The sequence below is a fragment of the Oncorhynchus tshawytscha genome, linkage group LG14, assembly GCF_018296145.1.
Source record: "Oncorhynchus tshawytscha isolate Ot180627B linkage group LG14, Otsh_v2.0, whole genome shotgun sequence".
Classification (NCBI taxonomy): domain Eukaryota; kingdom Metazoa; phylum Chordata; class Actinopteri; order Salmoniformes; family Salmonidae; genus Oncorhynchus; species Oncorhynchus tshawytscha.
This window is the reverse complement of record NC_056442.1, coordinates 2,199,800-2,223,472: the sequence shown is the minus strand read 5'-3', so window position 1 is coordinate 2,223,472 and position 23,673 is coordinate 2,199,800. Positions and strand designations below refer to the sequence as shown.

General features: G+C 43.1%; 1 protein-coding gene across 1 annotated transcript; it reads right to left on the bottom strand.

Annotated features, from left to right (window-relative positions):
* Window positions 1–8,886: 8,886 nt before the first annotated feature.
* LOC112266352 (sodium/potassium-transporting ATPase subunit alpha-1) lies at window positions 8,887–23,031 on the bottom strand. The gene is made up of 22 exons (XM_024443741.2): window positions 22,876–23,031; window positions 16,969–17,085; window positions 16,703–16,762; window positions 15,575–15,778; window positions 15,310–15,423; window positions 15,079–15,213; window positions 14,865–14,982; window positions 14,302–14,570; window positions 13,877–14,185; window positions 13,287–13,421; window positions 12,934–13,126; window positions 12,621–12,796; window positions 12,391–12,527; window positions 12,032–12,182; window positions 11,699–11,867; window positions 11,454–11,608; window positions 11,242–11,365; window positions 10,386–10,531; window positions 10,139–10,269; window positions 9,944–10,045; window positions 9,644–9,735; window positions 8,887–9,144 (listed from the first exon to the last, which is right to left on the bottom strand). The coding sequence occupies exons 1-22, from the start codon at window positions 22,885–22,887 to the stop codon at window positions 9,116–9,118; spliced, it is 3,078 nt and encodes a 1,025-aa protein (XP_024299509.1). The 5' UTR covers window positions 22,888–23,031; the 3' UTR covers window positions 8,887–9,115.
* Window positions 23,032–23,673: the final 642 nt, after the last annotated feature.

Here is a 23,673-nt window from a genome sequence, read left to right as displayed (position 1 = left end):
ATTTATCTAGGCAAGTCAGTTAAGAACAAATTCATATTCATGGCCTACCGGGGAACAGTGGGTTAACTGCATTGTTCAGAACGACAGATTTGACCTTGTCGACTCGGGGATTCGATCCAGCAATCTATCGGTTACTGGCCCAACGCTCTAACCACGAGGATACCTGCCGCACCCAACGTACCAGCAATAACAACCCGGCACATGAACCCACCAAAACGCATATATTTTCACCTCTGCTTTGTTAAATGTTTGTGTCGGACTTTTTGAGCTTCAGACTTCATGATGGATGAGTCAAGAAAAGAATACCCCGGCATGATATGAATTATGTGAAGTGAGTCCGCTGTATATTAAACGTGACTATATTCATAGTTTAACATAAGATAGAGGCCTATAAAGGAGATGTCGGCAGCTAGTTAGCTAGCAGTATGCTGTCAACAGTGGTAGCTAGCTGACCAAACTATCTACTAGCTAACATTAGCTAGCTATATACTTTCCCAGAATAGATAGGTGACAGAACTAATGTATTTAATTTGACACCCTCGTTTTATAAATGGTCAAAACAATAGTTAAAATTTCTCAACTTTTCCTAATAATACTAGTAAGCTGGCCAGTCTAATTCCATTTGATAACTTGTCCAAATTGTTCTGCTTATCAAAACGTTGGAAATGTGTGTTTTGTATTCATAGACTTTAGAAGTCTGACAAAAATAATGGCAGTATCTCACACAGAATTACACCCCTTTTCTTTGAAACCCATTTCTATCAAATCAGTTGCTACCTTTCAGATTGGTCCCTTGCCAATAGACCTGTTATTCCCTGGCAAAATCCAGAAATCTAATTTCATCTCCCCTCATACAATCTAATGAAGGTGACTACCAGGAAACCACAGTGATAGTTCCAAGAAACCCAGGAAGCAAAAGATGATAATGTGAACAGAAGACCCACTTTCAAAACCGTCTAATCCTTTGATAGGTTTGTGCTGCTAACAATCACAAGCCTTGTCAAATCAGTTATAATGGCTGTAATAACATATTGCCTGTCTATTACCATATCAATGACATGAAATACGTCAGACATGTTTGTTAATAGCCCCCCAGGGTGAATACATTGTCTGTGATGATCCACAATGGTGCACAATCTGCTGAGCAACTACAGTAGATTGCCTTGTTGTTTTTCTCCGCTCATTGCTAGTCACAGAGAGAAGCCCCGCTCGCATGCAAGGCCTCTTGGTGGGAGAACGAGACCAGCACTGCAATAATGAACAGCTCCAGAAAGACAAACGCTTCCAGTCCGGGAGAAGTGAACCCTGTTCCCCCTACTGCCGCTGGTCCGAGCTCCACAAGAGTGCCATTGTTTTGGTGCAGCTCCCCTTTGCCATGGTTCCGCTGCCATTCCCAGCCGGCTACAGCTACATGCAGCCAGGAAACAACCAACAGAAGCTCGCCTTCCACCTTTGGAAGCAGAGCTGTGCTGTGGCTCAGTTTTTTTTGATGAAAGGCCTGCTTGACCAAGAGCTTTGGCGAGCACATTGGAAAATGTTTGGGCCAGCAGGGATGACGTCTGTGTAGTTAAGATGAACATCTCGTACCGAGATCTTATTCATTGCTCCCACCAGTGTCTCTCCAGATAGACGCTACACTCTACTAGAGGATCTTTAAGATACAGCTGATGTTTTCTCTTCATGGAGGTAACCATGGACGTAACCATGGTGGTAACCATGGAGGTAACCATTGAGAACAAAGTCTAAAAGCTTGTTTATTCTGCCTGTATTACGATTTCCAATCCATTTGAAATGTGACGCTCTCATTATAGGAAATTAGACATTTAAATGGACTGTGCAGGCCAGGTAATTAGCAGCAGCGGGGGGAAAACCAAGCTAGCGTTAATTTAATCATTTCTCCAAACCTCTCAGCTGCAGGAAATGTTAGACCCTCCAGCTTTTTGGGCTGGCATCCTCCTCTCCTTTCTATCTCCCCTTCTTTCTTCTGGGCCTATTTCTTTCCTTCCTGACGTTTTTCACATCCTATTTAATACGGTCTGGAGGACCGCGATCATCTACTTCCTGTGCTACATCATTGACGGGTTCTGTCCCTCTAGGGAGGAACGCCTGCTGTGTTGCGGTGGGATGGATGTGGATTAATTCTGTCTCTCTGTCTTACAGTCTCATCCAGGGAGATAGCCTTCATCAGAGCAGGATTTAAGCTATGTCTGAGGCAGGACAGTCTAGAGCCTGACAGGGATTGTGTTGATTCTGTGAGGCATACCATAGAAAGAAATTTGGTCACCCCAGTTTACATATTGTAAACATGTCCCATTGGAATAGGCCTACTTAAAATTCATCCTTCCTTCCCTTTCTTTGAATGAATGATTGATCTGACATGACTGGATGGATGAAAGCTATGTAGTGGAACCCTTGCTTTCACCTGTCCAGTTAGTCATTGCTTTCACCTATCCAATTAGTGATAACTTCAAGGAAGGAAGTTGGGAACGAAGGATGAGTTTTTAAAGTATTCAAACAGGGCCCTTGAAGCTTATTTTGGGCACAATTTACCATCCATTTCCCTTTGTACCGTATACTTAAAACACCCTTAGAGAGATTGTCTACGGTGCTCGTTTGGCACAGAAACTGTGTCAGTTTCTCTTTAAGGTTTCAGCTCCATTTTCTTTTATGAGTGTAGAGATGAGAGCAGTAAACTCAATCTCCTCCCTGAAGGCACACTACAGCCCATTAGCACAACTGTCTCCACGGTAAAGAGAGCTCTGAAGAGTTGGGGGAGAAAGAAACACATCCACAAACACACTGCCTGTAAGATTAAGATCTCTTTATTGGTCAGTTGCACACATGGTCTAATCGAAATGTGGCTTTCGCTTTTATCCCAATCCCGTCGAAAGACACACGTACACATACAGGTTTTGGAGATAGCCCCCTGGGTAACGACAGAACAGGGACCAGTGCTCATCAGAGCTCCCTCATCATTTTCTGCCTCATTTGAGCCTTTTAGAAAAAACAATGGACACTCAGTCTGTAGGTCGACTGCAACAGGCGACATTGTTGTCAGCTACAGCCAATTCTTGTCTCACCACACTTTCATCTATAGTTACCTTATGGCTCAGAGTTGTGTTACACCTAAAAACCTGAGGGCCGGCTTCTTGCACTTTACAAATAAAAAGCTTTGTACGTGACAGGAGGCTGCTGAGGAGAGAACGGCTCATAATAATGTCCAGAACAGAGCAAATGGAATGGCGTCAAACACCTGGAAACCATGTGTTTGATGTATTTGATACCATTCCACTGATTCTGGTCCATTTATTACCACGAGCCGGTCCTCCCCAATGATTGTGCCACCAGACTCCTGTGTTGTACATTGTATGCAGCCACGTAGTATCTGTTTGAAGACCACTTACAGCTGTAACAATAACAAACAGCGCAGCACTGCAACCGCAAAACCGTAAAGAAAAGCTACTAGCGTGCCTCAGGAAACAAATGGGGATTGAACTTCAGATTGTTGACTCAAGACTGCATTAGCCCATTGAGTTAAAGCCTAGGCATTAGCTTTGGGAGCTATGACTAATCTTACATTTCCAAGCAAGGCGACTCATCACACAAACTGAACCTGCTCCACTATACATGGAATAAGGGTGGCTGTCTGTGCAGCATGGCAGCGGGCTATATAAGGACAGTAGACAGTTTATCTTATCCACAGCGAGGGCCAGCACCAGACAGAGCTTTTTAACAGAGCCAGCTGAGGGGTCTGGATGAACATAATCAGATGGGCCAGGCTACAGAGGGACAGCCAGACCGTGCAGTTATTGGATTGTGTTCTAACAGTTTTCAGTAACACTTGTAGTCTGGATTGACTTCATATCAATCATATCATAGTCCTAATCATCTCATAGTCATAATCATATCATAGTCAATCATATCATAGGCATAATCATCTCATAGGCATAATCATATCATAGTCAATCATATCATAGTCAATCATGTCATAATCATGCCATAGTCATATCATAGTCAATCAATCATGTCATAGTAATAATCATATCATCAGATTGGATTTGATGATAATCATGTCATCATATCATAGTAATAATCATCATAGTCAATCACGTCATAATCATATAATAGTATAATCATATCATAGTCATAATAGTATTATAATCTTATCATAGTCATGGTGGTATTAGTCAGGCAGACTAGAGATAGAGGCATGTAAAGGATATTTATATCAGAAGAGGTTTATTTAAACCCTCTTTCTGTTGCCCAGAAGTCTAACAGTGATTAGAGAGGCTAAAGCCACCTTTCCCCTCCAGTAGCCAAGTATTGATTATCACCTGCTGCCTTGACACGCAAACTCCAAGATACGGCTGCATATATCAACAGGGGCATCGACGGAATCTCTGACTGGGGGGTTCTGGAGAACCGGAACCCCTGTAGATGATGGAAGAGCAGGCAGGCAGGGCTGTGATTTAGAATGTGATGCAGAAGGGTCAGAAAGAGATTAGGCCCAGTACTCATGGGAAGCCAACTGTTCCAACTGTACCAATGTGCAGTTCCATTGACTGACTGAGTTCCATTTGGCTGTTCAGTCTAAGGAGAAATGTAGGCCAAGCACAGAGGAGGAAGTAGCAGTCTCTCTCCAGACTGAGTGTCTATTGCTTTTTTTAAAAGCTTAAATGAGGCAGAAAATACTGAGGGAGCTCTGATGAGCACTGGTCCCTTTTCTGTGGTTGCCCAGGGTGCTACATCATGTTTGTGAATGTGTTTCACTCGTTCGCCCGCCACTCTCCAGAGGTCTTTACTGTGGAGCCAGCGTCGTTAATGGGCTGTAGGGAGGAGATATGGCCCACTGCTCCGATCTGCACTCATTAAAATGAAGCTGAAACGTTAAAGAGAACCAGACAGACACCATTTTTTAACAGCACACACCGTAAATCAAATAAAATCAAATAACATTTTATTTGTCACATACACATGGTTAGCAGATGTTAATGTGAGTGTAGCGAAATGCTTGTGCTTCTAGTTCCGACAATGCAGTAATAACGAACAAGTAATCTAACTAACAATTCCAAAAAAAACTACTGTCTTATACACAGTGTAAGGGGATAAAGAATATGTACATAAGGATATATGAATGAGTGATGGTACAGAGCAGCATAGGCAAGATACAGTAGATGATATCGAGTACAGTATATACATATGAGATAAGTATGTAAACCAAGTGGCATAGTTAAAGTGGCTAGTGATACATGTATTACATAAGGATGCAGTCGATGATATAGAGTACAGTATCAACGTATGCATATGAGATGAATAATGTAGGGTAAGTAACATTATATAAGGTAGCATTGTTTAAAGTGGCTAGTGATATATTTACATCATTTCCCATCAATTCCCATGATTAAAGTGGCTGGAGTAGAGTCAGTGTCATTGACAGTGTGTTGGCAGTAGCCACTCAATGTTAGTGGTGGCTGTTTAACAGTCTGATGGCCTTGAGATAGAAGCTGTTTTTCAGTCTCTCGGTCCCAGCTTTGATGCACCTGTACTGACCTCGCCTTCTGGATGACAGCGGGGTGAACAGGCAGTGGCTCGGGTGGTTGATGTCCTTGATGATCTTTATGGCCTTCCTGTAGCATCGGGTGGTGTAGGTGTCCTGGAGGGCAGGTAGTTTGCCCCCGGTGATGCGTTGTGCAGACCTCACTACCCTCTGGAGAGCCTTACGGTTGAGGGCGGTGCAGTTGCCATACCAGGCGGTGATACAGCCCGCCAGGATGCTCTCGATTGTGCATCTGTAGAAGTTTGTGAGTGCTTTTGGTGACAAGCCGAATTTCTTCAGCCTCCTGAGGTTGAAGAGGCGCTGCTGCGCCTTCCTCACGATGCTGTCTGTGTGAGTGGACCAATTCAGTTTGTCTGTGATGTGTATGCCGAGGAACTTAAAACTTGCTACCCTCTCCACTACTGTTCCATCGATGTGGATGGGGGGTGTTCCCTCTGCTGTTTCCTGAAGTCCACAATCATCTCCTTAGTTTTGTTGACGTTGAGTGTGAGGTTATTTTCCTGACACCACACTCCGAGGGCCCTCACCTCCTCCCTGTAGGCCGTCTCGTCGTTGTTGGTAATCAAGCCTACCACTGTTGTGTCGTCCGCAAACTTGATGATTGAGTTGGAGGCGTGCATGGCCACGCAGTCGTGGGTGAACAGGGAGTACAGGAGAGGGCTCAGAACGCACCCTTGTGGGGCCCCAGTGTTGAGGATCAGCGGGGAGGAGATGTTGTTGCCTACCCTCACTGCCTACCCTGAATGCCGAGCTTAGTGCAGTAAACTAAGCACACCGCATAGTGAGGTGTTGGTGCTTGGATCAAATCAATACCAAAAGAGGTACCATATGATTGCTTATGACCTGACCTGACCTGTCTAGCCGATATGTAAGTTGGTGCTTGAATGTAATAGGTGCTCCTATCTGGCCTTTCCTGACCTTAAAAGTTTTCAAACACAAGATGTCATCAAGCAGCATACTCTCTGTTCCCGATAGAGGTGTATAGAATCTGAATCCTTTGAGTGTTATGGAACGCTGAGTGCCTTAAAATGTACACATGAAGTTCCAATGAAAATCAGAAAGCGATAGGAACTACCAACAACATGCTATTGATCACAGAAAAGTTTCAGAAAATTCCAACTATGACCTTCAGTGACTATGTAACCACTAGACTACACTATTTAACAATATATATTTTTAAACTATTGTACTCATTCTAATATTTTTCATGATGATATTTGCAGATTAAGATATGAATGAAACCACATTCCTTCTCTCACAGTGTTGTTTAAACATTCTACCCTTCGATAGGCCTACACCATGAATGGAAATAATCTTGAATGGGGCTGTATTTGGCCAAATCACTGTAGAAACCTCAAATTCTACACGGTGCAGGAAGTCGGTTTGTTTCCATGCCTACTGTACATACGAGCCTTAACTACCATAGAACTGAAATGGGGCTAATCTAGAATGGTCATTCTCATTCATTGAATGCAAAGTTCTGTGTGGAAGTGTATAATTCAGTATGTTTTTCAGTGCAAGAATGTAGTTGGCTAACATTTCGGTAGGTCTGTTTTAAATCAAGTGGAATTTCTAGCCATGTCTGTTTTACCTATTTCTAGCCTCACTCTTCTCACCCCTCTCATTTTTGGCCTCTTTCCAGACCTGCTAAAGACCTGCCAGAAGCACCCCTGGGAGATAGAACGTATTTCCGTAAGTATAACGTTTTTTTTCACTTTACATTAAAGGATAGTTCACCTCAGTGGTGCCAATCTTTCCTATTCATTTGAATCCTGAGACATTTACACAACAGATACCATGGGATATGGAGCTCGACTATAGGCCACACTTGAGGCATGACAAACTTTGGCTTTGGAAAATGAACTATCCCTTTAACTGGAAGCCACATAGGCCGTCCTATGAGAGTAAGGGAGGTGTGGAGATTACGCAGCACTGTCAACCCACACGCTGTCATGCAGCCTGTCCAGAGACGGAAGAGAGACATCCCACTCCTTAATTGTTTCTAGTTCATAAACAGTCAATGAACTAAGCAAACCCAGCTGCTATCATATTGGTGTCTATGGGAGAGTCATCCCTTAAGACTGGACTGTGACAAAAAAAAAAATATCAATGGTAAAGCCGGAGTAAGACATCTTCATTTATCCACCATCTTTTCCCAGACATGAAGTCCGGTCGGGACTGACAAAACTGGACTGTGCACTGACACCAAAAGCTTGGGGATTGTGAGCTTGTGACAGTTCTCTTTCCTTGTGGATGGGATGTTGTGTGTACTTTCGTCTCAAGCGTCTTCCACTCCACAGACAGACGGGATGTGAAATGCCTACTTTAGCAAGCTAGGTTCAATTGTAGTGTGCTCAGTCTGAGTGGGGAGTTATCAATGAAATGTTTTGTGAACAGTAGGTAGCTTAGCTTCTTATTTTGATAAATCTGGTTGCAGCTGTAGATAATATAGCCTGCAGTAGATCTACATGTTTTTAGTTGACAATGCTGCAGAAGTGGTTGTTCCTTCCATAATTTCTATGGCAGGAACTCAAACTAGCGGTTAGTTCTTATTTAAACTAGGCAAGTCAGTTAAGAACACATTCTTATTTTCAATGACGGCCTAGGAACAGTGGGTTAACTGCCTTGTTCAGGAGTACAAAGACAGATTTTTACCTTGTCAGCTCGGGGATTTGATCTTGCAACCTTTCGGTTACTAGTCCAACGCTCTAACCACTAGGCTACCTGCAGTGTTTACATAGGAGGGATGTTCAGAGAGAAATCATGAGTTCTCCTTCTCATGCCGTCAGTAGGACTAGGGGTTCACCACTAGTGGGTGGATATTGGATCAGGCATTCCATAGCTACTTTATTTTTTTTAAAATATTTATTTTGTAAACACCCACCCACAGGAGAGCATTGCTACTGTAAGCGTTATACAGTGGGTTTGAATGAAATATACATATTAAGCCACAATGTTATCAGCAGGGTTTTATACTCAAGTACTGCCAGTTGATAAGTCTTGCCTTGTGCTTCTGATAGGTTGCTTTGACACAGGCTTGCTAGTGTTTAATGTCAGGCAGTAGATGGATAACAAAGTGTGTGTTGTGAATGGGTCAAAAGGTGACATGAAATACAGTCTACATTCTGTACTACAATGACAGTGAACAACTAGCTGGTGTTCGTTGACTGCACACTGATAGCAGTGCTCATGGTTAAAACAGAGAATCTCCAGGAAGGATAGGAAAAGAAGGACCTGAAGATCTGTTGATGCTGTGTTTATTCTGGAAAGTCTCCAAGTTGCAATGAGGAAACGTGCAAGCACACATGCACAAACCATACACACCAAAGTGGGAGCTGACTGAAAGTTTATTTATATTACTGTTAAAAACATGTATAAAATTGGTCCTGTTCCAGAAACAAGGCACACAATGTCAAATGTCTTGGTTCATCATCTCGATCTCAGTGTTTTAGTATCACGCATTCCCTATATAAAAACACATCCACATTTTACAGAACTTAAAATTCCGAGCAGCAAGACAACCATGCAAGAACTTGAGCGATGCAAACGGGATGCTTTCTAGTAGTACGTCTCCCTCTCCACCCAACCTAAAACAGAGAAGATGGAAAACAGGATTTAGAGATCAATTACCTCTGGTAAAACAGGTGGACTAAGGAAGGCTGTAGCATACATAAACAATGATCATGGTAACTATCCGTGTGTAGTTCAGACGATCAATGAGGAAGACAGTCAAGTGACCGACGTCTTTCACATCAACTTAGTCTCTGATAGCATACCGGTTTACTCACATCAAATGCATTTTATAAAGCCCTTTTTACATCAGCAGTTGTCAATGGAGTGAACTAGAGTCCCAAACGTGTGTCCACTGTCTTGCACTGACTAAGCAGCAGCATATTTTTCAGATGCACTAAAGATTTACAGACTTCGCTTGTTTGCCAGATAGTAAAGCTACCTAAATATGCAGCCTTACTATCTTCCTGAGAACGAGGGAAAAGCTTGTGGTTTTGAGAGCCAAACTGACCTTAAGAATTGTATGAACAAGTACTACAGATAGTCACAGTAATAACTAAAGGGATTTCGCCTCACCTCCTGGGCTGCGTCGGATGATCAGTTTTCGGATTTCATCATAAATAAAGATGAGGAGAGAGTATGGGAAGGCGCAGAACCACCAGCTGGGTCTAAGGAGAAAAGAAAACATAAAACATAAAACAAAAATAACAGAACTGAAATGACTCCAGACCAGAATGCATCAAGAACAGACCTTAACATTTTAAGCAACACATAGCTAAGCTTAATAGAAGTCCTCCAAGAGTTAAGTGTTTTTGGTACTAAAAAAAAAAAAAAATTAAGAGATGAAGTGTACCTAACTGAAGGGTCTTTACTTACTTGAGTGGGTACATTCTGAGGGCGATGCCCATTCCAGGACAGTAGGACAGGAAGGCGGCCAGGGCGGTCTCCTCAAACAGGCCGAAGATGAGAATCTTGTTCCTGAGGAGGACAGAAGCAGCATTTAAAATCAAGTCATTTCTTTGACAACAAAAACTAACAGCCGATGCTCTTCAAAATGGCCACTGAACCCACCTCATTCCTTGTTGGAAGACTGAGTTCCTCCTGGTCTTACAGATGATCAAATCAGCCCACTGTACAACTACAATACTGGCAAAGAATGCTGTGTGGCAGGTGAACTCCACAATCTTTCTCTGTTCATAAGTCTGTGGGAAACAGTCAGCAACAGAGGGAGAAACAGTCAAAACACAGTCAGCTAATCATCTACAATCAGACCAATCAACAAGGCTTGTGAAAAGCACATTGGTGTCTGCATACTCACCCACTGCTGGCCATAGCTATCCTCCAGGTCATTGCAAAATTTGTTGTCCCAGTCCACACGAATACCTAGCAGTCTAGAGGGTAAGAACCCATTCTCAGCAAGGATCACAAAGTATGTGAAGAACCCAGCCAAAGCCTGGATCATACCTGTGGAGAGATGGGGAGACAGGATACGATGGGTGCATTTGTATCAGATTCTATCCATGTCATTCTGTCTGTTGGTTTTCTATGTTGCATCAATCTCCATAAACATTTCTTTTAAAGTTTGATTGTCACATACACCGGATAGGTGCAGGAGAATGTGTTGTTTTACAGCCATAGTAGTAGGGTGCTCCTGGAGCTTATTAAGGTTAACTGCCTTGCTCAAGGGGGTGGCGACAGATTTTTCACCTTGTCGGCTCAGGTATTCGAACCAGCGACCCTTCAGTTACTGGGCCAACACTAACCGCTAGGCTACCTGCCGCCCTACAGTGATTCCCAAGGAGTATCACGTTGGTGGGAGAGGTTCGCGACCCATGATATGATGCAACCGCAGTATGTGAATGCTGTCCATATCAGTGTTTCCTCTTAAGGAAAGTCCCGCTCACGTGGAAACCTCTGGTTTAAACCTATTTTTGGCTCCATCACCAAAGTGTGAAACTCTTGAGCCAGAGACATCCCATAATCACTCCGAGACCCCTTCTCTTATCACCAGGGAGGCTATTTCTGGTGCATACCCCACTTCCAGCTGATCCCAAAACCACCCAGTCAACTTAAGAGTTAGAATCCAGTTTGAGGTGTATGAGATGTTAATCTTTCATTTAAGAATGAAAATACTTTGTTTTGCGCAAGTCAGGCTTTGTGAAAAGCGGTCTTACCGATTTGACCGTAGGCTATGCTGATAAGTCTTTCATTCACCAGTTTGTCTGTTTTGGAGTTTCTGGGCTGTCTCTTCATGATGTCACTCTCAGCAGCTTCGTAGGCCAGGGAGATGGCGGGGACCTGCAAAGTTGAGGACGATTTCAACAATTAGAATAAAACTGAACGGTAAACAAAGATTTAGAAGAAAAAAAATATACAAATACCTTACCATGTCAGTTCCCAAGTCGATACAGAGGATGGTGACGGTTCCTAGGGGCAGTGGAATGTTGGCAATGATGAAGAAGAGGAAGGGTGTGATTTCTGGAATGTTACTGGTCAGGGTGTAGGCGATGGACTTCTTCAAGTTGTCAAAGATCAGACGGCCTAGGAAAGGTACATGCATAACGTTAGTGAAAATAATGCAGAATAGAAGGAACTCCAAACATTCTAAATCCACTGAAATGCTACTTCTACCTTCTTCAACACCAGTCACGATGGAGGCAAAGTTGTCATCCAGGAGGATCATGTCGGCAGCCTGCTTGGATACATCCGATCCAGAGATACCCATAGCAACACCTATGTCAGCCTTCTTCAGAGCAGGAGAATCATTCACACCATCACCTGTCACAGCTACAATAGCACCCTGTGGATAAGGAGGAGAGGTGTTTGAGTCTATGGAGAGAGAAGTCTAGAGAGAGAAAACTGGTAAACACATTTTTAATTTTAAAGGAATTTATCTACGCTACAGTCACTCTGTTTACCGCTCGTGAGATAGGCCTAGTGTCTTTAAGTTGAGCTGAATATTACCTGGCGCTGGCAGCCCTCCACAATAATAAGCTTCTGCTGAGGAGAGGTTCTGGCAAACACAATCTCTGTGTGATATTTCAGGATGTCGTCCAACTGTTCAGCGCTCAGGTCCTTGAGGTCACCGCCATGGACCACACAGGCCTTGGCATCCCTGGGAAAAAAATGTACCCTTTATTTATGGAAAATCCCATTGATATGAAGACATTTCTATAATGTCTATAAGCACTCATGAGAATGACCTGACATTCAAGCCCGAATGAAATCTTTGGGAGAAGGCCTTCAAAAATGAAAAATGTAGAGAAACTGCAGGAGTTTAACAGTTGTTTCCAATAACAGAACTTAAATATTTGTTGTATTACCTAGGGTCAACTTCATTGACTGGAATGTTCAGACGAGCAGCAATGTCCTCAACAGTCTCGTTTCCTTCAGAAATGATGCCCACACCCTTGGCAATGGCTTTAGCAGTGATGGGATGATCACCAGTGACCATGATAACCTAAGGGAAGGAAGGGAAGAGGAGTGGTCTGATCACAGTGGCTGCTATGTGGATTGACTGAAGAGCCTTGTGTTTAGTATGATATTGCCATACCTTGATTCCAGCACTCCTGCACTTGCCCACAGCGTCAGGCACAGCAGCACGGGGAGGGTCAATCATGGACATTAGGCCAACGAAGCACAGATTCTCAGTTGGGAAGTTCACCTCTTCACAATCAAACTGGAAGCCCTCAGCGAACTGGTCATCAGGGAGCTGGAAATGACAGAACCCTAGACGGATACAAAATTGTGAATTGAAAAAAGGAGCAAAAGCGCAATTTTACACCTCACATTGGATCATTTGACAACACAGATGGGAAAAAATACAGTAGTATTGGCTAGTGATGACTGAAATAAATGACTATTACCCAGCACTCGCTCTCCCAGACCACCCAGTTCCATGTAGGCGTTCTGGAAAGAGTCCTTCATCTCATCATCTAGAGGCTGTTCTTTGCCCTGGATCAAAATGGTGGAGCAGCGGTCCAGAATCCTCTCAGGGGCTCCCTTCATCACCAGCAGATGCTTGGACTCACCCTCATTCTTGTTCAGGTGAACTGAGAGCTAAAGGATACAATTATAGGAGCAGCCATTTTGAAAACCGATTACCAGAGTAGGCATAACAATGTTGATCTCTGTGCTAAAGGGAAGGGTTTTCAAAGACTTACAGTGAAACATATCCCCTTATTTCGTGTTGCATGGTGCTACCGTGCCATTGACCTACCTGGTATTTGTTGGTGGAGTTGAATGGGATCTCAGCAACCTTGGTGTACTGGTCTCTCATGCCTTGCACAGACCCACAGCACAGCTCAATACACTTCAGCAGGGCAGACTCTGAGGCATCACCAGCCACATCTCTCTGTGAGAGGGAAACGAGTAGGCAGATGAAGTGGATGTGGTATGCCGCACATTCTTTCACACACTAGCACTTCCGAGGACCTGGTATATCCTTATTGGCCTAAGACATTAAAATGCCCTCCATCAATTTAAACAGATTTAATGAAAAGGAAATCTTTGAAGATTTTGTCTTCTACCAGGCTTAGACAGTGACAAAGAGAAACTGAAAATAAGGGGTGAAATTAAGTGTGGTAATCACAGCTAGTCCAAGGTGAGATGATTAACAGAAGGAGAGGTTATATTCCAGGGGATTGCGAGGGCTGAGGCAATATGAGGCATTCAGGCAACAGGAGAGGAATTACATAAGGTGAAAGACACCCCTGTTGAGCCTTTTCAGCAGCTGTATATGCTGAACTCCTGTCGATAGCTCCATGTGTATACTGTTGTCAATTCACTCTGGGGAAATGAGACACTTACTTTAAGGATAGGAATACCGCTCTGTTCTGCCAGGAAGACGGCACGGTTACACAGGCCAGCGACTCTAGCCAGGGCAGCCCAGGTGGCAGAGCTCCTGTCAAAGGAGGTACCACTCTGGTTCTCTGTGGTGTCAGCCTCATGGATCTGGTTGTCGAACCACATGTGAGCCACGGTCATTCTGTTCTGAGTCAGGGTTCCGGTCTTGTCAGAGCAAATGGTGGAGGTGGAGCCCAAGGTCTCAACAGCTTCGAGATTCTTTACCAGGCAGTTTTTCTTGGCCATACGCTTGGCAGTCAGAGTTAAACACACCTACGGAGAAAGCCAAAAGCCACTCAACATGTCTGTCGAACAATATTGGCAATGTACTGGTTTCTGGAGCCATATGTGAAGTGTTTGGGGGAGCACTCCCGAAAGACCGTACTCACAGTTACAGTGGCCAGGAGACCCTCAGGCACGTTAGCGACAATGATTCCGATGAGGAAGATGACAGCTTCCAGCCAAGAGTATCCGAGGATGAGTGACAGGACAAAGAAAGACATGCCCAGAAAGACGGCCACACCGGTGATGATGTGGATGAAGTGCTCAATTTCAATAGAGATTGGGGTACGTCCGACTTCCAGGCCAGAGGCGAGGGTAGCAATACGACCCATAACAGTGCGGTCACCAGTGTTGATGACAATACCTCTGGCAGTTCCTGCAGGAAATAACATGCAGATTTCATTTAACAATCATGCCATCATATTGACTACTGTTTAACAGCAGTTGACAGTGATTCAACCTCAGAAATGGTGGACATACTTTATACAGCAACAGGACTTCATCAAAGACAACAAACCATGACTGGGCTTTCTTTTATTTATTTGCCAGGGACCATGTACAACATGCCCTTGCACCAGATTTAGCTAGATTGCTTTTTATTTTATTTTTATCTGTGGTCCCTGGGCAGAATTTATTTTTATTTGGTTTGTTTCTCATCTGAGCAAAGTACCTTCAACACAGTTGGTAGAGAAGAAGGCAATGTTCCTCGTCTCCAGGGGGTTGTCATTGGAGTAGTCCGGAGTACGGGTCTGGGGCTCAGATTCACCAGTGAGGGAGGAGTTGTCCACCTAAGTGGGGAGGGAATTAGATTCATACAATAATGAATGGCACGGACATGGGCGGAATGTGACGTATTTGGAGCAAGGGGATTTTAAAGTACCCACTTTGCAACCGCTGGCGGAGATGATTCGCAAATCGGCGGGAATCCTATCTCCACCTTTCACCTCCACCAGATCTCCAACTACCACTTGTTGAGCGTTGATGTTCATCTTCTCACCGTCACGGACAACCAGGGCTTGCTACAAGGTAGAGGACACAACAAGATTCATCTTTAAATGTAACAATAAAGGAAAAGAAAACACCTTCAAAAGAAGTGTTTCTAAAACAGCCAGTACCTGTGGGACCAGGTTCTTGAAGGAGTCCATGATCTTTGAGCTCTTGGCCTCTTGGTAGTATGAGAAACAGCCAGTAACAATGACAACAGCAGAGAGTACAACACCCAGGTACAACTGTGTGGGACAAAGATGCAGAACGTGTTAAAATTAAGTTAACTCCCCCGCACAAACACCAGTGCAAAAGAACTACAAAACCCAAGCATCATCTGCTTTCAATTCCATCACAATGTCAATAAAATCAACATTCTTCATCTTGGAATCTTACATTATCATTGGCTGGCTCATCCTCCATGGCTGCCTGGATTCCGTAGGCCAGGAAGCAGAGGAGAGCGCCAGTCCACAGCAGCATGGAGAACCCGCCAAACATCTGCTTGCAGAACTTCACCCACTCAGGGGTAGTGGGAGGAGGGGTCAGGGAATTTGGGCCATCACGGGCAAGGTTCTCGGCAGCCTTAGCACTGGATAACCCCTGAGGAAATACAAAATTGGTTGTGTTGTTACTTTACATGTCGAGACCTCAAATTAAGATGCTGTAGGAGGATACTTAATTTTAAAATAAATGGGTGCTTCCCTCCCACCCAACCTTTTAAGGGTATACCATTATCGACCCTTGCTTTTTTAAATCAAGTATGTTGCTATAGTCGGGTATATCTGGGTACACCCTCCCCCCTCCCCTCCATTCTTGAGATTCTCTCTCACGGCACGTGATAAGGAGAGAGGAAGCAAATTGTCAACACAATAATATCTCTCTACAAGGTCTGTCAGTGGCAGACAGAGACACTGCAGGGCCAAATCATAACTCTAATTTCACATAAGGCAGAGAACAGAGAAACAAGTCAATGGGGCTCTGGAGAGAGTCGAGGTGCTGACAGTTGCCAGGCAACTCGCTGCAAACAATGAAAACAGTGCCATCTACTCTGCTGGGATTGAGCGCATCCTAAATCTGGGCTGAGGTGCTATGAGCCTGCTGCTTGTGAATTATTCAAAAGGACCACTCGGCTGCGCTGCTAGGTTTGGAGGCGGTAATCTACTATTCCCCTTGATCTCCCAATCATGATCAAGAGTCCATTTGTATGGATGTAAGAGGGATAAAGCAGCTGTCGTATTGCCTTGGATATTTGTCACATCCAAGCCTGATGACCCCCTTCTTCCACGGTTTAATAATTGGAAGAAATCCCAAGAGTCCGAAACCCATAACTTGAGCAGAACTTTGAAGTCCACCACTTGACTTAATTTTTCTATTAAATAATTGAAACTATTCGAATTGAGGAGAACTGAGCTGAATTGCCTTCCAGCTGTGGTTGATAAACAACTAATTTGTTAACAGAAAACAGTGCAGGGGAGATGAATGAATCGCCAACTGAAATGAAAATGAGTGAAGCTCCAGACTTACCCTACTAAGGTCAGTGCCGTATTTGCGGTTGAGCTCATCCAGGGTCAGTTTATGGTCATCCTATGGGACAGAGATTAGGAACATGTCACTGACAATCATATTGCACTGCACTTCCACACCATCGAGATAAACATACAGTACATTACATGCAGCGCCAAGCTTGACACCAAGTCAGTGACATCAACACACGAGTGACCAAGACTTGTGATTTAAAGATGAACTTCCCAGGTCCTGAAAGAGAATGAAAGTGAGAGAAGCCGACTCACCAGATCAACTTCCTTTTTCAACTCATCCATGTCCCTCTCCTTTTTCATGGCCTTGGCATTCTTCTTCTTGCCTCCCTGCTCAGAGGTCGCCGCCAGCTCATACTGTTCCCGTCCTTCCTACAGAGAGGTCAAGTAGAGATTGTTAGGAGAGAAGAAAAAAATATACTAACATATAATAAAATAGGTAGAAAGAGGCCCTTTAGAGCTCTGCCCGAGAAAATAAAATCTTCACCCAACTCAAGCCCCTGACGCAGAATCTGCTTAGTTTCCCATAGTGTTTCCGAGGTATGAATAAAACCCAAGTCTGGGGGCCCAACTCTTGAAAGGTAATTCATTGAGTCAATGAGAGACTCGCTAATTTGAATAAAGGATAAAAATTATACTTTTCCATTACAAATGACTTACCAGAAGTCACCCAACAACTTGTGGGTTATTGATGTAGCATCGTTCTACTGAACGTAAGCCCAGTTATCATTTACAAAACAAACGTGACCTAGACAGGTATGGTGCAACAAATACAAAGACAGTCCAAAAGGGACAGCCACAACTATCACCCGGTAGGCTTTCACCTTAGAGTCTACGACCTGTGCTAGATAGCACAATTACCTTCACTACTCAGCAGAAGAAACTCAGATGTTTGAAAATGGCATCTGTGAAGTTCATGAGGAATGCTTAATGAACAATCATGTCACAGACCATCACTTTGCACAACTGCGTCAATAAGGAGAGCTGTGGGAGGGGTGGGGCAGAGGGTCATTTCAACATACTCCACTGCAATCCAGGAATGTGAGACTATTAGGCCCTGTCACAATACTTTGTCCAAAATAGGGGCAAAATGAACTCTCCAGAGGGGAAAGATTCACACCATTGGCTCGGTTGTCTTGAATACACACAGAACTTTCTTCCTCTGGAGTCATCTCATCGTGAAAGTCCAAAATAACCCTGGCACCTCACCTTCTGCAAACACATTGTTCATTCACTCTTCCCTTTCACCATTATCAAATCGGTCACTTTTGGGAAGAGGACAAAGACCTGTTGAAGAATGCGTCAGCTAGACGGCTGAAAATATATCACTAGCCACTTTAAACAATGCTACCTTATATAATGTTAATTACCCTACATTATTCATCTCATATGCATACGTATATACTGTACTCTATATCATCGACTGCATCCTTATGTAATACATGTATCACTAGCCACTTTAACTATGCCACTTTGTTTACATACTCATCTCATATGTATATACTGTACTCGATATCATCTACTGTATCTTGCCTATGCTGCTCTGTACCATCACTCATTCATATATCCTTATGTACATATTCTTTATCCCCTTACACTGTGTATAAGACAGTAGTTTTTTGGAATTGTTAGTTAGATTACTTGTTCGTTATTACTGCATTGTCGGAACTAGAAGCACAAGCATTTCGCTACACTCGCATTAACATCTGCTAACCATGTGTATGTGACAAATAAAATTTGATTTGATTTGAAAAGGGGAGGGTGTTGGGACACTGCGGCAACAGGATAATGCACAGTACCAGATAAACGTTGGTAAGGCAGTTAGCGAGCATAAATTATTCAGGTTCTACTGGTGTTCAGAAGTGTTTTGTCTGTGGGGGAGAGAGCTCTACATGCTTCTTTTGATTTGACCCAAACAGACTTGCCCTTCTTGGAAATGCCCCCCCCCCCCACTAATACTATTTAGAAATATCCCTTTTACTTTCCCCAATAGTGCACACATCCGTTATTACCACAATGAAGCAAGGAAGGGAGGATGCTGTTTTGGAAGTATTACTCAGCTGTCTCTCAAAACGTAACAGGAAGCTACTGAACTGAAAACAGGAAAAAAAGTGTGGATGTCAGCAATTGTGTGGAATCTCTCAAGACCAATCATGCAAAAATAACAGTTGTCCCACTACAAGACCTGAGAACAAATGAGGCTTTGTACCTCCATAGAGAACCATGTAAAAACAAGAATGAAAAATGGGGCAGAGAAATATATATCTTTAGAGTGACTTTATTTTGGACAAACTGTACAGTCACAGAATTTATTCAGACCCTCTTAGCAAAACACCAGGCTTACCCCGCATTCTTATATGGGATTACTGTAATGGTTTGATCTGTGAGTGGGAGCAACACCACTGTGGTAAACATGGCTTGGTTCTGCATACCATTTCTCCCATAGTTCAGAGTAGTATATTCAACTGCGTAATCGTGGTTCTCATGAACGTTGCATATGGGAGTGAGTGTAATTAGTCTGGGACAGAAAGAGAAACAACTATGTGTGAAAGACTGCAAGAACATAGGGTGGGTGGAGAAGGGGGTGAAGCCGGCAAGACATCCCTTTCCAAGAGGACAGAAAGTTTGAAAGAACAACTGTCCTCAAAAACAGCGATAGACAGAACAGAGCCTCAGTGAGACGAGGGGCCTCTCACTTTTACGCTAAAACAACACCACCGCCAGATCAACAAAAGTTCATAAGAGACGGTCGAGCGGGTGCATATTTTACAGCCAGGGTCGAATTCCTGTGAACACCATTCCTGCTTCTGTTCCTGTAGGTGTGCCAAATACAAAAGCGGCTCACTCAAGCATATTGGCTCCTCCTCACCCTGGGACTTTGCCCCGTTGCTACAGGCGACATAACCACACCTCTCTGATATCTGAATGGACCGAGTCACGTGTTACTCTCCTCCCCCTTCTCTCCAGTTTAGAAAAAAGTTCATTTATTCACAAGAAACGCATTTAAAACTCCCACCACGTCCACTGGAAGAGTCGGTTTTCCCACAGAACAAAAGATGGTGAATGCCTGTGTTTCTCCTTAAGACCCCAGGAACTACAGTTAAAAGCAGAATACGAATCAATGGGATGCAACTTCCTTTATTGCACTAGTCTGAAATGTAGGTTAGAACAGAACGCACGTGGCTATTGCGAAATGCAGATTGTGAGCAGGCCTATGGGACAAACGTTTTGTTTTGTTTACAATTCCCTCGGCAGTTGGAATAGAAATTACAGTGGAGGAAACAGAAGGTGTAATAATGTATGGTACTCTCTATAATGTTTAGGCAGCTAAGCCAAACGATCAGAGGGAGATCAAGCAGGAGAGAGAAAGGGGCAGTGGGGGTGAGATGTGTTCTCTGTCACAGAGATGGGGTGGCGTGTGACAAAAGGGATGCCTAATACATAGTGACTGTCGAGCGGAAAGAATGTGAAATCCTCAGTAGAGAGAGAGCATTTTTTATTTTTAAAGAGCACTAGAGAGCAGGTCTCTTGGTTCCACAGTAGACCCCTGGGGGGAAAGAATGGTCAGCTGAGGCCACAACCTGATAGTAGCTCAAAGATGGAACACTGGAGAGAAATAAAAGAATTCCCGAAATTACTTCACCATATAAAAAGGCCTTGTTTTGGACATGTTCTAGGCCTCATTTGTTTACAATGGAGATTTTCCACAAGCCACTTTCCATCACACTCAGTGGTGGAATCTTTAAAACAAATGATCCCCCCCCCCTTGATGAAAGATGGCGAGAAAAGAAGTGGAATAACAAAGAAAGAATGCGCCCTAACAACATTACAGGAAAACGGCCTTGTTTTCAGATCATCACAGTTTATTTTGAGAGATGGAAACAATAGCCATAGTATTCCATTTCAGGAAGGAACTTCTGGGCGTTTCAATTTGTTGACAGTGAGCAGTTGAATACTATCATACCTCTTGATTTTCCATTTCATTACAGAAACTGAATTTTCCATCTGCCATTCAATCAGTTCAGAAAAATTCTGCCAGCTCCCACTGAACAGGAGCCTATGAACAATGATGATAATGCAGCAACTGGTGCCTCATCTTCACAGCGGTCTCCCATCCATATACACCTCACCGCTCTAACCAACCCTTTGGTCCCTCCAGCCCTATGCCACCCTCATTCTCTCCCCCCTCTCTGTGGTCTCCTGGAAATCATTAGTCCGGCTGTCCAAGCATCTGTGCCTATTGTGCGTGTACTGGACCGGAGCGCTGAGAAGAGGACAGAAGGGGTGGGGGCAGAGCAGAGTGTTCACCACCATACAGGGAAAGAATCCAAAACACGGAGGTTTGCTGCTCTGCATTTACATCATACAACCAATCTGTCTCTCTAAATCACCCCTCTCTTACTGTAGCTGTGAATGCATTTTATCACTGTGCCCGTGTGAGCCGTTGCCCAGCAGGGAGTGGCGAGCCTTTTATATGCTATTAACCTCCCCGATATCCCACCAGTCTGCCATACAGTACCCGAATACAGGAGTCACAGGTAGGTAGCTGTATATATAAAAACATCAAATAAAAATCACCCCAATAGTTAATACATTTTCCATCACCATAAAATTGCAGGTAGTTATTTATAGGTTTGATGACAAAAACCCTAATGACTAAAGATTGCCCATTTAAAATAAAACACTTTTAATTCTACAAGTCTAGAACAATATGCCTTGAAGTGAGAGGAATATACAACAAATCTAGTGTATTGAAATTCATTGGAGCAACTAGGAGATTTCATGTGTCTTGGACAGATTTGTATAAAATTTTAATACAACTACTGTTTGTTTTTTAAAAGCAGTGACTTTCATTAATACATGAGGGGGCTGTAGTTGATGTAGGTCTTCCCAAAGACACATTGTAGGCCTATCTGAACATTCGCAGAATGTAGGCTACGCAAGAAATGTCACACACAACCATATGCCAAATCCATATACAACAATTAAGCCTTATGTGGAATACATTTTTTTAAAGAGATTTTGCAGTTGCTCAAATGTTAAGGAACAGTTCGGTATTTTCCCCCAGAGTCAGATGACCTCGTGGATACCATTGTTGGGTCTCTGCGTCCAGTATTACGAAACTTACGAGGTATTTTCGTGAGCCAATGCTAACTAGTTTTAGCGTGTTCCCATATACTTCAAGTCATTGCGCTAACGCTAGTTGGAAATTTCCTTCAAACTGAACGTAGACATAAAAATGGTATCCACGAGTTCGTCTAACTCTGGGGAAGTAGATAAGGGCATCCTGCTCAAATCCAGAACTATCATTTTAAGCAGCCAAAGTGAATTATTTCCAATGTAGGCCATCTACATAAAAACGATATTCTTTCAACGAGCATGACAAAAACAATAAACACTGACGACTTTGGCGCATGGTTGATATTGTGAATGGGGTGGACTAGGGTTATTATTCAATTTATGAAGAACAGACTTTCGCAACTACATTTAACCAATTGATTAAGTATCTGAATATTACCTACATTTCTCATTGATGAACAAAATTCAGTCAAGCGGGTTACAAGTCACCATGAAAGACCATCACTTATATTCAGAAGTGGACTACAGATTCTGTATGGCCGTGTATCTCAAAGTAACACAAGTCACAAGATAGCATGTCTGCCTCCACTTCCCACAACTCGAATTTAAACAGACCACGCTACATTTGTAGCCACCTTGGCGGCAGTTTACTTTGATGAAAATAAACATTGTATCAATCTTCAAACTAATCTTACACCGCCAATTCTATCATCGTAGCGTTTACAAGCTTTTCTCCTTGGCGACTAGATCCAAGCTAACCGACCTGTGGATCTTCAGTATCAATGTTAAAAACAACACATTTTTAACCCTAATTGACACTCGATCAAGACACGTTATGAAAGCAACTTTTGTTCAGCGTACAAAATGCGGAAGTCACTCTCCCATCGCAGGCATTTTGAAAAAGAAAAATGCGGCCAACTACGTACATGTGATAATTTTAAAACTTCGACTGTATTATATATTTTTTTTTAATCCATATCACTTTTGACAAGTAGTCTACAATTAAGAATTGCGTAAATTAGGCTACATTAGCATTTCATGGAGGAGCTGGAATGTGAAGATGGAAAGAAAAAGCGCACTTACTCCACGTCCCATGTTTGCAGTTTGTGGAGGAAAAAAACTTATTGAACAATCAAATCCCAATTTACTTTAAAACGAATTGAAAAATGTATTGCCCCTGGATGCGCCCTTATCCACACGTGTCACTCCTACCGGACACGCATCCAAGCTCCCCGTCTCATTAAAAGGTCCAATACTTATATACAGTGTTCCTTTCGAGCGTGACGTCTGCACTTTTTGCCATGGTAACATAGAATGGAGGGGCGGAGTCCCCATTATTGAATGTTTTACGATTATCGGCCTTCATAAAGTAGATTGAATCCATTGCGTGACAATGGACTTTAGTCTCTGTAACTTCAAATATTTATGAAGGAAAGTCACTTGGTCTATTCTGTGCAGCCTTATTCATATTAGGATGAAATATCTGTCCATATCTCTCACCACTCATATTCATAATGGATACTAACCTATCCTCAACCCTCTTTAAGAATACTCTACATGTGTTGTTTGTTCCCTTTCTCTTAATTTTCACATAGATTTAAGAATGATCATGATTTAAACACACACACTCGTTCTCTCTCTCTTCATTCCTTATTTTAACCTCATTTGTGGAAAGGGATAATTTTAGTGTAAACTCCATCACTGGTCTTTAGGAGGTTTAAACTTGAACGAACCAGGCCGTTAAACCCTGTAGGATGTAAACTTTCCCTCCTGACCCTGTCATGAACACTTTGTGGACAATGTGACCTTGTCAGAAGAATAATGGCAGCCTGGAAGATGGCAGGTTATTGCATCTACAAATTATTAACTCTTTAACTTAGG

Excerpts from the sequence above, each read along its gene's own strand:
- LOC112266352 (XM_024443741.2), bottom strand. Across the intron at positions 11,868-12,031 it reads TGGAGGGCTGCCAGCGCCAG|GGTGCTATTGTAGCTGTGAC; the intron begins GTAATATTCAGC and ends CCTTATCCACAG. Across the intron at positions 10,532-11,241 it reads CATAGCCTACGGTCAAATCG|GTATGATCCAGGCTTTGGCT; the intron begins GTAAGACCGCTT and ends ATCTCTCCACAG.